We start from the raw sequence: 15,301 nt of genomic DNA, 5'->3' as shown, positions 1-15,301 counted from the left end.
TGGGCCTCTAGGCCCATAGGAATCAATGTAAAGGGATTCCTTATTTGCGATTTGCAAAATTGAGAATCGTAAATAAGGAAAAATAAGAAAACGCAAAAAAAAATGTGAATTTTTAATGCATAGGTATTTGCGATTTCTAAATTGCGATTCCTTAATTTTCGCAATTTAGGAATCGCAAATACCAACAATGATGCATGTGGCCCTACATGTCTTTCCAACGTTTTGAAAAATTGCCCTTTGGTCTGGCTTGCAAACAACTAAAGCAATACTAACAAAACAGCTAACTCAGGATGCTCTGTCCCCCATAAGGTCCTAAATCAATACTCCTGTAAGGATAACTGTGCACAGTGTGGTCCCTTCCCCATGCATGATCCAGCCAAGAACACCTACAAGAGTTACCCCAAGACGAAGAGCCTACAATGACCACGAGGTCCTTGATGAGCGACCTCTGATGCCGATCTGCCCAGCCATGATGAAAGGGACAAAGAGGAAGCTATCCACGATGCACCAGCTTAAATAGTCCCCTAGGCTTTGCAGCGCCTCTTGATGGCGTCACTGGCCCACCACACTTCCATTCAAGGCGTGGCTCCAGCCCGTGGCGATACTAAGGGAACCCCTCCCCTATTTGTTGGGGGGCGCCTACTCATTACAGGCAGTCCAGTTTTCTAAGCTGATTCCTGAGGCAAACTCAGGGGTGGAGGCCTATTCACATACCTGAACAAGTGAACCTGTAAGGTCCAGAAAGCTTAGGGCTCCTACTGAAGGTCATCCTCATGACTTGGGGCCATCCAATAGCTGTGCAATTAGAAATGGGCAAAGAAAGAAAGGCCTATATTTATCTCTATTTCACTCAACGCAACTCAGCAAGCCACCTTGCTGCACTGCATGAAAGGGCATTAATGTGCCGAATTTAACATTATATGGCGCATTCCTGACTTTTCCTAGTGCTGGTGCAGTTCTGGCTGCCTAGCGCCAAACCAGGCACCCTTGCGAGATGGTGGAAGGGTGCCTGCTTTGTAGGCAGGATTGCTTTTGTGCGGAAGGAACACCATCCTGCTCAAAAAACATTTCTGATATGAATTTTCCTCTTTCTATTTGTGCTGTAGAATGCAGAACACGTACAAACAGGAACAAAGTGATTATTTCTCCTTGTTACACCTCTCCTGGGGAAGGGTAGCATTTTGACACATTCTCAGGTCTACCACTAATGGTAAATTTGGAAATGCGCCAAAATCCATATGCGGATGCTTAGAACACCTATCCTCTACCCATGGAACGCCTCCCCGGAGTTGATTAACGAATGGCAGCGATTTGAGCTGGGTTGCATTACTCTAGATTTATCACGCCATGCAGGGCCATGCAAGGTGGCCGTGCATGCCTTAATAAATCTCAGTTAGGTTTTGCGTCGCTCTTGCATGGCACAGGGCCATGCAAAGCTTGATAAATCTGGCCTGATAAGTATGTTTAATGCAACGTCAACCTCAGCAGGTTTTGACTGATGTTTTAACCCCTTCGCAGCTGGGGGGATTCCCCCACTGTGCTGGGGGGGGAGGGGCGCGTACAGCGCCCCCATGCTCATGACGAGGTCAGTTCATAATGAGCCACGGCGCTCCGGTGCTCATGACCGCGCCAGTTCCAATGGAACGTTCAGCACAGCCGGGGAATCAGCCCACCGCGCGAGCGTTCCACGGAGCGGGCGCGGTCATGACGAGCTCAGCTCGTCATGAGCACCGGAGCGCCGTCGCTCATGACGAGCTGAGCTCGTCATGAGCATTCAAGAGGTTAAGATTGAGAAAGGCAGGGATGTGCCTCATATCCGGAAACACTGGCCTCTTAGGACCAGGGCAATATTAGCGATATTGGAGCGCTCCTTCAGCAAGTGTTTTCTAAAAGTGCTCAAGTCTTTGAAATGTGAAAAGGTTTGAACAGAAATTGTTGAGAATGTATTCTTGTAGGAAAGAACTTTTTCAAAAGAATTTTGTAGAAAAGTTCTTCAGTGAAAGCTTAAAAACCTTCACAAGACTGTTCGCCCAAGACAATGTTTTTGAAAGGTTATCATCTTCATAAAACTTTCTAAAGTTGCAACATTTATCATATTTGCCAAATTGTGCAGACAAATGAGGATTTTTCGAAGGCTTAAAGAATATCCTGGTTTGACCTGCATTATATATGAAATCGTAAAAGTACATAGACGAGCATATTACTGACTCCCCTTTTTTCTGATGTTTCAGGGGGACACCGGTGGCCCACTAGTCTGCCAATATAACGATGCGTGGTTGCTGGCTGGAGTTGTGAGCTACCGAGATTTATGTGGACAGCCTAATCGCCCGGGGATTTACACCCTCGTCCCAGCCTACACACAATGGATCATACAAAACGTGCCGAACATTTGGAGCAACGTGGTGAACCCTCAATTTCCAAGTGTTTCGACTACAAAGGAACCCATTCCAACTGGTGCCGCCCCGAAATCTTCCTATTCTGTCTTCCTCATCTTCTGGGTGGCATTCCTTCTCCTCGTCAAATGAGCCATGGATGTTTATGGTCTTAATGCACTCACCACAGAAAGTAAAGTGCATGCTTAGGTATACAGAACCACTCTTTCCCTAAACCCCCTGCATGTGTTCTGGAATTCTAGGTTATAAAAATAAATCTGTACAATAGTACATCAGCACTGTCTATGCAGGGTTTATTGACATTGTCTGCATCTTTAACAAAGGAATCTTTTTTGGAATACTCTTGTGCTCCAGAACAGTTCCATTACAATTCATGAATCATAAATTAACATACAAAAAAATATACATGGACACATAGAGAGTAACTAAATAAAGCAGCATGGATCATCTTAATTAATTACAATACACAAGCAAGGGGAGGGGAAAAGCCAACAAAAGATGGGAAGAATCTGAAGAAAGAAAGATACTTCCTATCACTCAGTATCCACTCAATTCATTCCTCTACACAGATATTGAGCCTCATAATAATCACGAAAAGCTCCCCACATTTTTAAACCCAGTTGTTGCTTCCTAAAACCCTTAACAGAAAACAGCCCCCATTCCAGCTTGAATAGGTTATACATTTTTAGCTCACCATTGTTGAAATACAGGTGGATTTTCCTGTAGCCATTCAGTTGCTATACACAAACGGGCTACCGTCATAGAGAAAAAAACAAAATATCGGTACTGATATAATGAACTGTTTGTAGAAGTTTTCCCCAATAACATCATGGCGGGAGTGATACCTAAAGGCATATTAATAACCAATGCCAGAAACTTTTCTATGTCTGCAATAAAACTGTGCAATTTAACACAACCATAAAAGATATGTAAACTATCTGCATCATCCTCCCCGCAACGGAAACATTTTCCATCATACCCACCCCCTCATTTTGCCATTCGTGCCGGGGTATAATATAGAAAAAATAAGGTCTTAACCACTTGGATGCTAAGGCCCTGGAGACATTTATTAACACTTTCCATTGAAATCAATGGGAACTCCATGACGAGTTACCCTTGTCATTAGCAGCCAAGTGGTTAAAGAATTGAGCTTTTAAGTTTGCAGACATTAATGATTCTCTCGCCAGTGTAATCATGTCTTCAACTTCAATTTCAGCATCCCCTAAAGCAGTAACCCATTTTAGCCTGACTTTATCAAGATCGTCTGGCCTACCCAAAAGCAGCATTTGATATAATACTCCAATTCTAACCTGCTTTCTAACCCCTTCATACACCGTATTTGATTGCAAAACAACATTAGTACAAGCTAAAAAATCACAAATTTGTAAAATTTTTAAAAAGTAGGTTCTAGGAAAACAAAACTGAGTCATTAATTCATCGAATTATATACAGATCCTATTATCCCTGTACAGATCACCCAAATATCTAACCCCCTTCCTCTGCCAGTCTAAAGAAATACCATCTAAGAATAAACCTGGTAACACCCTATCAGCTTTAAAAGGAGTATAATATGTGATCTTCCCTATTGCAATAGATTTAAATCCATTTCCATACTTTAAATGCGCTGATCAATACTTTAAAACGTGTACGTTTAAAGTAACTTCCGTCCAATTCAATAAATAAGCACTGCTTCGCAATTGGGCCTAATAGAATTAAAAAAATTGTGGGAGCAGTGGCAATACTAGCGACTCTCTCCCCCGTAATCATTACCCTCATTTTTAACAAAAAACATATAACGTAATAAAGAAAAGAATCGGGTACTGCCATATCCCCTCTTTCAAGAGGCAGAGTCATAAATTTCATTGCCCGTCTAGTTCTCCCTGGACTCTATATGAATTTACCACAAATTGATTGGAGATGCTGTATTCTCTTTTTAGGTATTTCCATTGGTATTGACCGAAATATGTACAGAGCTTTCGGAAATACATTAATTTTAACAATATTACAATGGCCAATAATAGAAAAATACAAACGTTCTCACCGTTCCAGAGAAGTTTTAATTTTAGAGACCAGGGCATTCCAGTTAACATCCACCAGCTCGGTCATTGATGCTCTGAATTGTATCCCTAAATACGTAACTTCTTTTACAACCGAATAATCCTGCCATACTAAAGTGTCCGAACATAAGATTTGCGTCTTCGATTCATTAAGCTTATAGCCCGTTATCCTCCCAAACTCTTTAGCCAGCCGCTCTATTTCTTTAATGGCAAGTGCAGGATTCTCTGTAGCTACCGCTATATCGTCCGCATGTGCGAAAACAGAAAAACAATAATCAAAAACTCGAAACTGTGGAATAAATGCGCTCTGTAGTAGTAGTTCAATAAAAGGGTTAATATATAAAGCAAACAAAAGGGGGGAACAGGGGCATCCCTGTCGGGTACCCCGAGTTATACTCAAAGATTCAGAAAGCATTCCCATTTCCGATATTTTAGCCTTAGGGGCTACGTATAGCGACTGTAGAGCTACAATAAATTTCTGACCAAACCCCATTTTACCCATAAGCCGCCACATATAGTCCCACTGAACGCGATCAAACGCTTTCTCTGCGTCAAATAAAATAAGCGCTAGCTCTCTTTTTTCTGACCCTGCAATATCAAATAGGGTTATTACTTTATTTACGTGATCCACCATTCCTCTTTTCAGTATAAAACCATGTTGATATTGAGAAACTAAGGGCATTATAACTTTCGACAATCGGTTGGCCAAAATTTTAGAATAGATTTTATTGTCACTATTCAATAATGATAGTGGGTGGTAAGATCCTACCAAATCTGGGGCTTTACCCGTCTTACAAAATACCGCAATCGTGGCATCGGACCATGATTTAGGAGGATACCCGCCTTTGCCAACTGCATTACTTTCAGCAACTCGTCCTTGAAAATATTAAAAAACTACCTATATACCTCCCCAGGAATTCTGTCTGGCCCTGCCACCTTACCTAGCGCTAAACTTTTCACTGCGCTTTCCAATTCCAACACAGGGATCGAGGAGTCCAATTCTTCTGAGTTAGAGGAGTCTAGTTGTTTCAGACCCTCTTCAAATAATCCTATCCAGTCACCTTCCCCCTCTGAACTGCTCTGCTGTGTATACAACTCAGAGTAAAACTGCTGAAAGATCTTAAGAATCTGATGAGGGTCAGAATGCGATACCCCGTTCACATCTCTCAGTGCCTGAATATTTCTGGCCGACTTCTTCATCCGCAATCGTACCGCCAGCCGTTTCCCAATGGTTTCACCAAATTCGTGACTTTGCATCTTAGATGTTAAATATCTTCTGGCGTTCTCTGTGCTCCAAAAACCCAGGACTTTAGCACGCTCCTTTGCCACCTTATTCTCTAACTCAGGTATATCATTCATGCATGTCACAATCCCTCTAGTTAGAGAGGTGTCTGCCTCAATCAGCAGCTCATAAAGCGTTGCCAATTCTTTTTTAAGTTTCCTTTGTTGCCATAAACTAAAACTAGAGCATTCACCCTGAAAACAAGCTTTAAAAGTGTCCCAAACTATACTAACAGTTGCACTCCCATTATTACTCCCCAAAAAACCCTGAATCCAACTATCGATATGCTCCTTAAATTCCATATTTAGACCTAATTTCCGATCAAATGTAAAATTGAAACATTTAGGTCTACTAACGCACCAGCATAATTCAAGCACAATTGGAGCATGATCCGAAGTGATCCTTGGGTATACCCGAATTGTTGCCCCCCCCCCCCCAATAAAGAAACAGGTGAAAAAAAATAATCGAGTCTTTACCAATTTTTTGTGGGGATGCGAATAAAAAGTAAAACCAATATCTTGTTCTCTAATCTTACCCCACACATCCACTATTCCTGGGTCCCTAACTAAATTATAAAGTGCCTTGAAAACTCTAGGTTTTCGCCACTTATATTTATCAGGGGCATCCTGTAATGCTTGAATCGTCAGATTTATATTAATATCTCCACATACCACCACCGGTTGCGGCCAAGTAGCCAGTTCAGAATTTATTTCATTTAGGACCCCCGCATTATCCACATTGGATCCGTATACCGTACAAAGCGTAACCTTTCGCCCTTCAAAGTTACACTCAGCTGTAGCCCACCGCCCGTTCTTATCCATTAATTTACAATCAACATTAACATAATTTCATCTAGCAAGGATAGCTACTCCTCGTATCATACTAGATTGTCCTGATGCGATAATTAAAGAGAATCCTAATTCATTTAGTATACCCCACTTAACCCTTGAATATGCGTTTCCTGGATACACACTAAATCTGGCCGAATGTGTCTTAATTCTGCTGCCATCTTTTGACGTTTTAACACATTATTCAACCCAGACACATTCATTGAGCAAATTCTAACTCCTATATTTAACATTTTAAATCAAAAAAACTTAAGACAAAAAAACCTATCCTCACAAAATCCAATCTGCTGCTTAACCCCCAAAACCCAAACTGTCCTTTGTAATAAGTACAAAACTCTAGTATTTGTCGATGTGAAATGTTTTTTCCCTTTTTTTTTACACCCCCTAAGTGCAACCCACCTCCCCCGGTCCCAACTACCGCATCCCCCCTGGATCCCCTCCTTTCCCTCCACAGACCCCCTCCCTCCCATCACTGAGACTTTAGGACCCCTAGTCCTGGAGATGCAAGCTTTACCTAAGCCTCTTGCGTTCACCTGTCGAGCCCTGCCTAACCAACTTAAAGAATACTTTGAAAAATATACAAAAAAAACAAAGGGGCAGTGACCCAGGCTTGTACCCCGGGAGAAAAAGCACACAAAAGATAAATTACATTATCCTCACAGTTATTGAGCTCAGCTTAGTTCAAACTTCATCTTATTTCTACTCAATAATTCACTGAGCTATATCGAGCGTACAAATTCAGTAGCTGAGGCAATATTCGTAAAGAACCGGGTTTGATCCTAAGATACTATTTTCAGGTTAGCTGGGAACATTAAGAAAGCTAACGCCCCCTTTGACCGACACTCAGGAATTAATTGACAAAATTGCCATCACAGTTCTACTGACTTCTGGCACAGATCGGGACAGACAAAAAATTCCACATCCCCAGCCTTCCCCTTTTTGTCTGGCCTAGCAAGCTTAAAAACCTCTTTGCGCGCCAAAAAGCTGTTAAATGCAACTAATATTGCCCTGGGCTTACTTTCTTGACCTTGACCAGGCCTTAACCGAATGTTAAAGGGGAATCTATGTGCCCGTTCAATTTCACGTTCCCAGTCCCACTGAGTCAGACCAGGAAAGGCTGCTTTAAATAAACCAACCACAAAACCCATTGGATCTTGCCCCTCTTTCCCCTCTGGAATTTGAAGCATCCTCAAGTTATTGCATCTGGCACAATTCTCAATGTCAGCGAGTTTCCAAACCATATCCTCTTTTATTGCGAGGCTCTGTTCCACTACTGCCTTCTGCTGTACAAAGTCATCTTTCAAATTCGATACTCTGGTTTCAACTTCGTTAACTCTGACCAAAAAGTCTCCATGTGATTTTACCAACTGTCTCACAGAGTTTTGTAATTTAGGGCAGATATTTTGTACCCTTAGGCTCTATTCCTTAGTTTCATCTCGATGTTGCATGATAGATCTATATATTAATGCCAAATAAACTTCTGCCCCTTCAGTACCATCCAAAGCCATTTGTGCCTCTTGGGGCTGAATTCTTGCAGTAGTTTCATTATCATGATCTCCTTGTTTCAGACCCAAGTCCAGTTTCCTAACTGTTTGTTGCTGACCTTCCAACAATACATCAGAATCCTCAGCAATTGAGCTTCCACCATCGCTGCAATCCATCATTGAGAGCTTTGCCGAGTACTGCTCAGCCAAATCATCACATGAGGAACCAGAGTGTTCTGACAAAGAGTAAAAATCACCACACTCCTCTGTACTAGCCTCTAAACCTCCGACATCCCCAGCAGCAACCCCCCTTTGCAGTCCAGAGCTACTAGCAGTACCCAACGCACAAAGTTCTGCCCCCTCTCCCAATAAGAAGCCTCTTCATCTCTATTTTTCCTCTTCTCCCTTTCCTTCTGCCTCTCCGCAGTAGTAGTGAAAAGTGCTGGTATTTTCTTCCCGCCTTCTACTACAATAGGTTTCCCCTTCTCCACTCAAACAATCCCCTGATTTTGGGCGCCTTCTCCCTTTTTGGGGGATTTATTAGTAACCGTGTTACCTACAGCCCCCTGCATCACTCTTACCTTCTCACCAACCACTGCAGGGGCTTCAGCGGGAACTTCTTCATTTCCACTCAATGGACGCCAGAAAACATGCGCTTTCCTCTGGCTTTCTCCAGCTCTTCCAAAACAAAAAATGAGACCGCTTTATAGCAATGAGCTCCCCAGCCCAAATAAAGAAAACTGACTATGCAAAACCACTATTCTATCACAGTGCTGCACGCTGCCCAATTTATGCAGGTTATGTCATCAAAAGTGTGCCAAATGAGTCTATGAGCAAAATGCAATAAGTTGAAAATGTCCTATTACTTACCGTAATCTTCATTACTCCGGCTCCCGTAGTCCTCGACACCTTCATAAACAAAGTGAGATATTCCATCTCATTGACAGAAAAAAGAACAAAAGGAATGCTGGACCTACCCTCACCCTCCCGCCGGGAGTACATAAACATACAGGTCCCAGCATTCCCTCTGAAATACCAAGCCAAGGATGAAGGCCGGCAGATCGGGAGGTAGGGAGGGACTCCATGAAGGTGTCGAGGACTACGGGACCCGGAGTAATGAAGATTACCGGTAAGTAATAGGACATTACTCCCAGGTCCCAACGTCCTCGACACCTTCATAAACAAAGGGAGAAATACCAAAGCAGATCCCGGCATTCATCCAGAAAAAAACACAACCAACCACCAGGACAGCAAAAAACCCAGAGGTTTATTGACAAACAGAAGAAGCATGAGCAAACACAACCCAACAACCCCAAAGCAAAACCGCCCTCATCCCCCAGCAGATTGAGAAGGCAGTAATGCCTGATGAAAGTATTGAAAGAAGCCCAAGTGGCCGCCCTACAGATCTCAGAGAGAGGAACATCCCGGACCTCCGCCCAAGAGGCGCCACCCCCTCGTAGAACGACTCTGAACACCCACAGGAGGAGGGGACCCAGACAGAGAGTAGGCCAAGGAAATGACCTGTTTCAGCCAACGACTGATCGACACAGAGGAAGCCCCACACCCGCCCACTGAGCACGCAAAGTGGACACAGCCCAACCCTTCTCGAAACCTTCCCAGAAAAACTGAAGCAAAGCCTGCAAAGAACAGTGCAAAGGGGAAAGGCCCAACGCCGAACACCAGCGACTGAAATTACCCCAAAGCCGATCATAAGACTTAAGGGTAGAAGGACGACGGGAACCCTGAAGGGCCACCGCTAAATGTTCCAGGAAACCACACCGCATCCACCCCTGCCTCTCAACTTCCACACCGACAGTCACAACCGGAGAAGAGACAGGGACGGGGTAGATCTCAGGGTAGATGGGGACAGGGGGAGAAACCAGGGGCCCCGCACAGCCAAAAGACGAACAGTCGGAAACCACGACCTCCGAGGCCAAAAGGGCAGGACCACCACCACCTCCCGATCTTCCAGACACAGGCGGGCCAGAAACTGGGAACCAGAGCCAGAGGAGGAAAGGCATGCAGAAGGCGGGATGGCCAAGGAATCGAAAGGGTATCCACCCCCCAACAACCCTCCTGCAGAAACCTGGAGCAGAAGTGAGGAAGCTGAGCATTGTGCCGGGAGGCAAAGAGGTCCATAAAGGGACGCCCAAAGTTCCCGCACACAAGCCGAAACGCAACCGGGGAGAGAGACAACTCCAGAGAACCTGGAAAGCAACGACTCAGGACATCCACCACACAGTTGTCCACCCCCCGAATATGAATCGCAGTCAGAGACAGCAGATGACTCTCTGCCCAACAGAACAGGGGAACGACCACCGCGTTCAAAGAGGCCGAACGAACCCCCCCTTGATGAATGAGATAAGCCACCATGACCATATTGTCGGACCGCACCAAAACGTTCCATCCGAGCAACAGAACACAAAATCCCATCACAGCCCGGGATACAGCTGTCAACTCCCTCCAGTTGGAAGACTGGCGACTCTCCAGGACGGACCAACGATCCTGAAGGGACCGAGACCCCAAGGTCGCCCCCCACCCCAAGGAGCTGGCATCCGTCGTCAAGACCAGAGAAGGAGAAGACTGCAAGGGGAGACCTCGAGACAAATGGACCTTCACCGACCACCGAAGAACCTCTGGGAGGACCACAGGAGACACCGGCAGAAGAAACCCCAAATCACGGGACAATGGATTCCAGTGAGACAGGAGGTACACCCAAAGGGGGCGCATGTGAAAACGCGCCCAGGCCACCATAAAGACAGTCGCTGCCATCAGACCCATAAGACGCAACCAGAGGCACACCGGAAAGAAACCCCCGCCCGGAAACGCCGAGCAAGGGACACCAGAGTCACCACCCGAGGATCGGGCAGGAACACACAGTTGAGATCCGTATGGAAGCGAGTCCCAATGAACACCAGGTCCCGAGATGGAGACAGCTGGCACTTGGGCAAGTTGATCAGAAACCCGTGTCGACGCAACGCAGAACACACCAACTCCCGGGCCTCCAACAACAGAACCCGAGAGGGAGCATGAACCAACCAGTCATGCAGGTAGGGATACACCGTCACCCCCTGGAGATGAAGCCAGGCGACCAAAGGAGCCACCACCTTCGTAAAGACCCTTGGGGCAGACCGAAGACCGAAGGGCAAGACCCGGAACTGATAGTGACGCCCCTGAACACAAAACTGCAGAAAGCGATGGGACCGAGGATGCATTGGGACATGGTAATATGCGTCCTGAAGATCTTGGGTACACATGAAGTGACCCAGAAGCACCAAAGGAATCACCTTTTGCAAAGTCTCCATATGAAAGGTCAACCACACCACCCACCGGTTCATCATCTTCAAGTCCAAAACCAGGCGGAAACCCCCCGTAATCTTGGGCACCAGAAAGATCAGGGAATAGAAGCCCCTCCCCACCTCCAAGGAAGGAACCTCCTGAATGGCACCCTTCAGAAGAAGAGCCTCCACCCCTTGAGAGAGATGAGCCCTCTTGGACCGGCAAGCAGGCCAGGGAGTCGGTCAAACGCCGGAATTCGGAGGGGGAACAGAGAACTCCACAACATAACCCACGCGAATGACATCCAACACCCATTTGTCGGAACATGACTGAACCCAGGCATCCAGGAAGAAGTGCAGCCGCCCTCCTACCAACAACCCAGGAACCACAGCCAAAGAGCCAGGAACGCGGCTTAGCAGAAGGAGGGGACCCAGCCTTACGATCCCGACCCCGGCCAGAAGCAAACCTTCCATGAACCCTCCCAAACTGCCTACGATAGGAGGGGCGAAAGAAAGACTTAGGCTTAGAAGGGACAGGAGCAGCAGAAGAACTCTTAAAAGAAGACGAGTGCTTCTTCTCTTTAAACAGCTTATGCAAATTGGATTCCAACTCCCCCCAAACTGCATAGTACCCTGGAAGGGCAAACGCAAAGCACAAGCCTTCTGAGCAGAGTCAGTTTTCCAGTCTTTAAGGACAAGACTGCGACGCGCCGCCACACAAGACCCACCGGACAGTGCAGACGCACACACCACATCAAGGGAGACATCAGAGAGCAGTTCCACCTGACGCTCAATATGCTCAAGAATACCGTAACAGTCAGTGGCATCGTCCATTGACTGATAGAGAGTCTTAATGTCAGACAACAGAGACTGCGAAACATATGTCCCATAGACACCAGCACGCAGGGCCAGGTGGGAACCGGAATAAACCTTCCTGAGAGCAGCATCCGCCTTCTTATGCACCGGATCCTTCAGCACGGCGTCTTCAGCCAAGGAAGTGCGACCAATCAAACTAGCCACAAAGGAGTCAATAGGGATAGAATCCGGAAGTTCAGTATCCATCTCCTGTAGAGGATAAAGACGAGCCATAAACCGAGGAACCAAAATGCGATCCAGATCAGCCCACTCCCTCTTCAGAACATCCTTAAAGAACATCAACCGTGGCCGTACTCTGAAATTGTTGCAATAAAGGGCCCCTAGAGGTACTGGGAACATCCTTATCCGGGAACCCCATGTTCTCCTTCACATGCTTCAGAATGCCAGGCAGAGTGTCCTTATCAATATACTTGCCCTTCAGGTCAGCGTCCCCAGGCCAGGCTGACTCATCGCCAGAAGACTCAGAAGACAGTTGAGCCAGGCCCCTGCGTCGGGCCCCATCATCACCCATCTCCGACAAAGTCTCCCTGATCAAGCGCTTAAGATGAGCATCCCCCCCACCACGGCGTCTGGACCGGGCAGGAGACGGAGATCGTGAAGCATCAGATGAGGAAGAGGAAGACCGTTCACTATGACGCCGTTTCCTCGAACCTTTCCCCATCTCAAACAACAACTGGAGAAGAAAATACCAACGCAGCAAAGCAACAGCAAGGAATCCGTGAAAAAACGCTATGCGGTACTCACCCCAACGACCCGGTTTTAAACTGCAGCAAAAAACGCCGGGAAATGAAGCGCCTGACCTACGTCAGGATGGAAGACAGGCACCAGCAAACCGGAAGGCGTCGTCCACCAGCTGCCAATCCGGAGACACGGAGAGGCAGCGCCCCCCAGTAAGCCCGGCAGACCAGGAGGGGCGGCCAGCGGGCAAACTCGGAGCCCACACGGTATTACCACCGCTGCGCGGCTCGGGGAAACTTCCAGCCAGCCCGCGCCACTCCCCCCAAGCCCGGCAGGGAGGGAGAGGCAAAACATCGGAAGGACCGAACAGCAGCCCTCCACACGAGTCCAACATCCACAGGAGCGCACACGCTCCTGACAAGTCAAAATCTCTGTCAGAATGACAGAAAAAAAGAACAGAGGGAATGCTGAGACCTGTACGCTTATGTACTCCAGGCGGGAGGGGGAGGGGAGGTCCAGCATTCCTTTCATTCTTTTTTTCTGTCAGTGAGATGGAATATCTCACTTTGTTTATGAAGGTGTCAAGGACGTAGGGACCTGGGGGTATTGCATGTTTCCAGTTTACACACGGCCAGTTCCTAAATACCACCACCTGCAGGGAAAGAACCCCTCAGTCTTACTCTACTCCCACCAGCAATACCCACCCGCTTTCTTTATCTCTTGTACAACTAATCGAGTCTCAAAAAAATCACAAGAAAAAGAATAGCCATATGACTGTTAACTGATTTATGTTATCATGATGATTTTATTTTTCATGTTCACCCTGTAAAATTCAATGCATATCTTCATTATTAACTCTATTTGGGCCTTGTCTGAACCACAGAAAACATATAAATAAACTATAACAAACACTGGTATCGTTTTTGTTTTGTTCTTTTATGGACCCAACAAGATGTCTGCAGTCTGAAAGCATTTTTGCACTCTCAATACATTTGTGATTTATTATTATAAATGTACAATGATCACTCAGCGAGCCAAGTACTATAGGAGTTTCTTACAAGGAGTGCAGTTCTAGAACACCATGTTTTAAGTTCATTGGTGTATATTTATTAGGGCCCTATAAGTGCTCTTTGATGTTTTAAATTTGAGGAATAGCTAAGAGTGCACATTTTGTATGGGCAAAGGGTACAAATGAATTTGAAGATAGAGATGTTTTGGTAAGGAAACTGAGGAATGAGCCTGGTATGGAAAAGTGCGGTGTTGCCAGTTTAACACCTGCCATAAAGCAATTTTGTATGTAATTTTTACATACATATAAAAAAAGAAAACAGCAAGAAACTTTAAAACAACATATATGCATTACAAGAACACAAAGTGCATAAAAAGTACATAGCAATAATCATAAATGAATATAAGAAATAACCAAGAGAAGGTTTTAACACACAAAGAAAACGTAAACAAGAGCAAGCATAGAATATACCAATACAATAACTGTCAATGATGTTTCAGACAGTTTGCCAGTTTAAAAGTGCCATGCAGATGAAGTGCTAAGGCCAACTAACATTTGACAGTCCTGGCAAGTACTCTGAGGCATCAGGCGTTAGACTAACGCATTTCAGTGTGGTACTCTGGGCTACCGCACGGAAATGCAGTATCACGCCTTTGCTGTGTGTCAGCTGTCACTGAAAGGGCTGAATAAAACTGAGAGTCTGTGGCAGCGTGCCACCGTGTCTTGCACGCGCTTCTCCATCAGGCTTGGGGTTTGCAGCTGAGCTAAGGCTGGCTGGCAGCTTTCGCTCAGCTGCTACAATGCATCATGATTATGAATCTAACTGCCGTAGCTCAGCTCTTACTGTCAGCATGATGTCATCGCGGAGGCGGGAGAGGCACATCCTGCTGCGGAGCGCGTGCACTATGTTTTGGGAGCTAGAATGAGGCTGGCTAGTTTCTCCCGCTGAATTCAATATTTTACTGCAGCCGACGGAGAGGAGTCAGTGACTTAGGGGCCGCCAGACCGTATGTCACTGGAGGGCCCCGCCGTGACTCACAGGACTGACAGAACAACAGCCAGGCCCGAACGACTTTCACTGGAGGCGGGCCATAGGGCAAACTCGAATAGCCATCGCGCAATAAGAACAATCCACACCATATCTAAATTGTAGCATAAAAGGTCACTTTTATTTAAGACAGTCAAAAACAGATATCCAATCTTTGCAATTGTTATGAATGAGAAAACCCCAAAAACATTTTTCCCCAAACATTTCCATAAAATACTGTGAACTTCAAAAACATTTCCAAACCATTTTCCAATCATTGCCCCAAATACTGTAAAAATCCCCCATCATTGTTTTTTCCCCTTGTTCTTTTTCCTCACCATTTTTCTCCCCGCTCCCCCCACCCCCAGA

The 15,301-nt window shown here is 45.8% G+C and overlaps 1 protein-coding gene across 1 annotated transcript in view; it reads left to right on the top strand.

Moving 5' to 3' along the window:
* The window catches only part of LOC144768725 (transmembrane protease serine 9-like), a 1,077,753-nt gene extending 1,063,940 nt beyond the window's left edge, over nt 1-13,813 (top strand). Inside the window, exon 14 of the mRNA XM_078652600.1 lies at nt 2,232-13,813. Coding sequence (XP_078508726.1) covers nt 2,232-2,525 — 294 coding nt within the window. The 3' untranslated portion in view covers nt 2,526-13,813. The remainder of the gene's footprint in view (nt 1-2,231) is intronic.
* The last annotated feature ends 1,488 nt before the right edge of the window (nt 13,814-15,301 follow it).

Source organism: Lissotriton helveticus, chromosome 7 (assembly GCF_964261635.1).
Source record: "Lissotriton helveticus chromosome 7, aLisHel1.1, whole genome shotgun sequence".
NCBI classification, from domain to species: Eukaryota; Metazoa; Chordata; class Amphibia; order Caudata; family Salamandridae; genus Lissotriton; species Lissotriton helveticus.
Note: the sequence above shows the minus strand (reverse complement) of the source record. Positions and strands in the feature narration are given on the sequence as shown.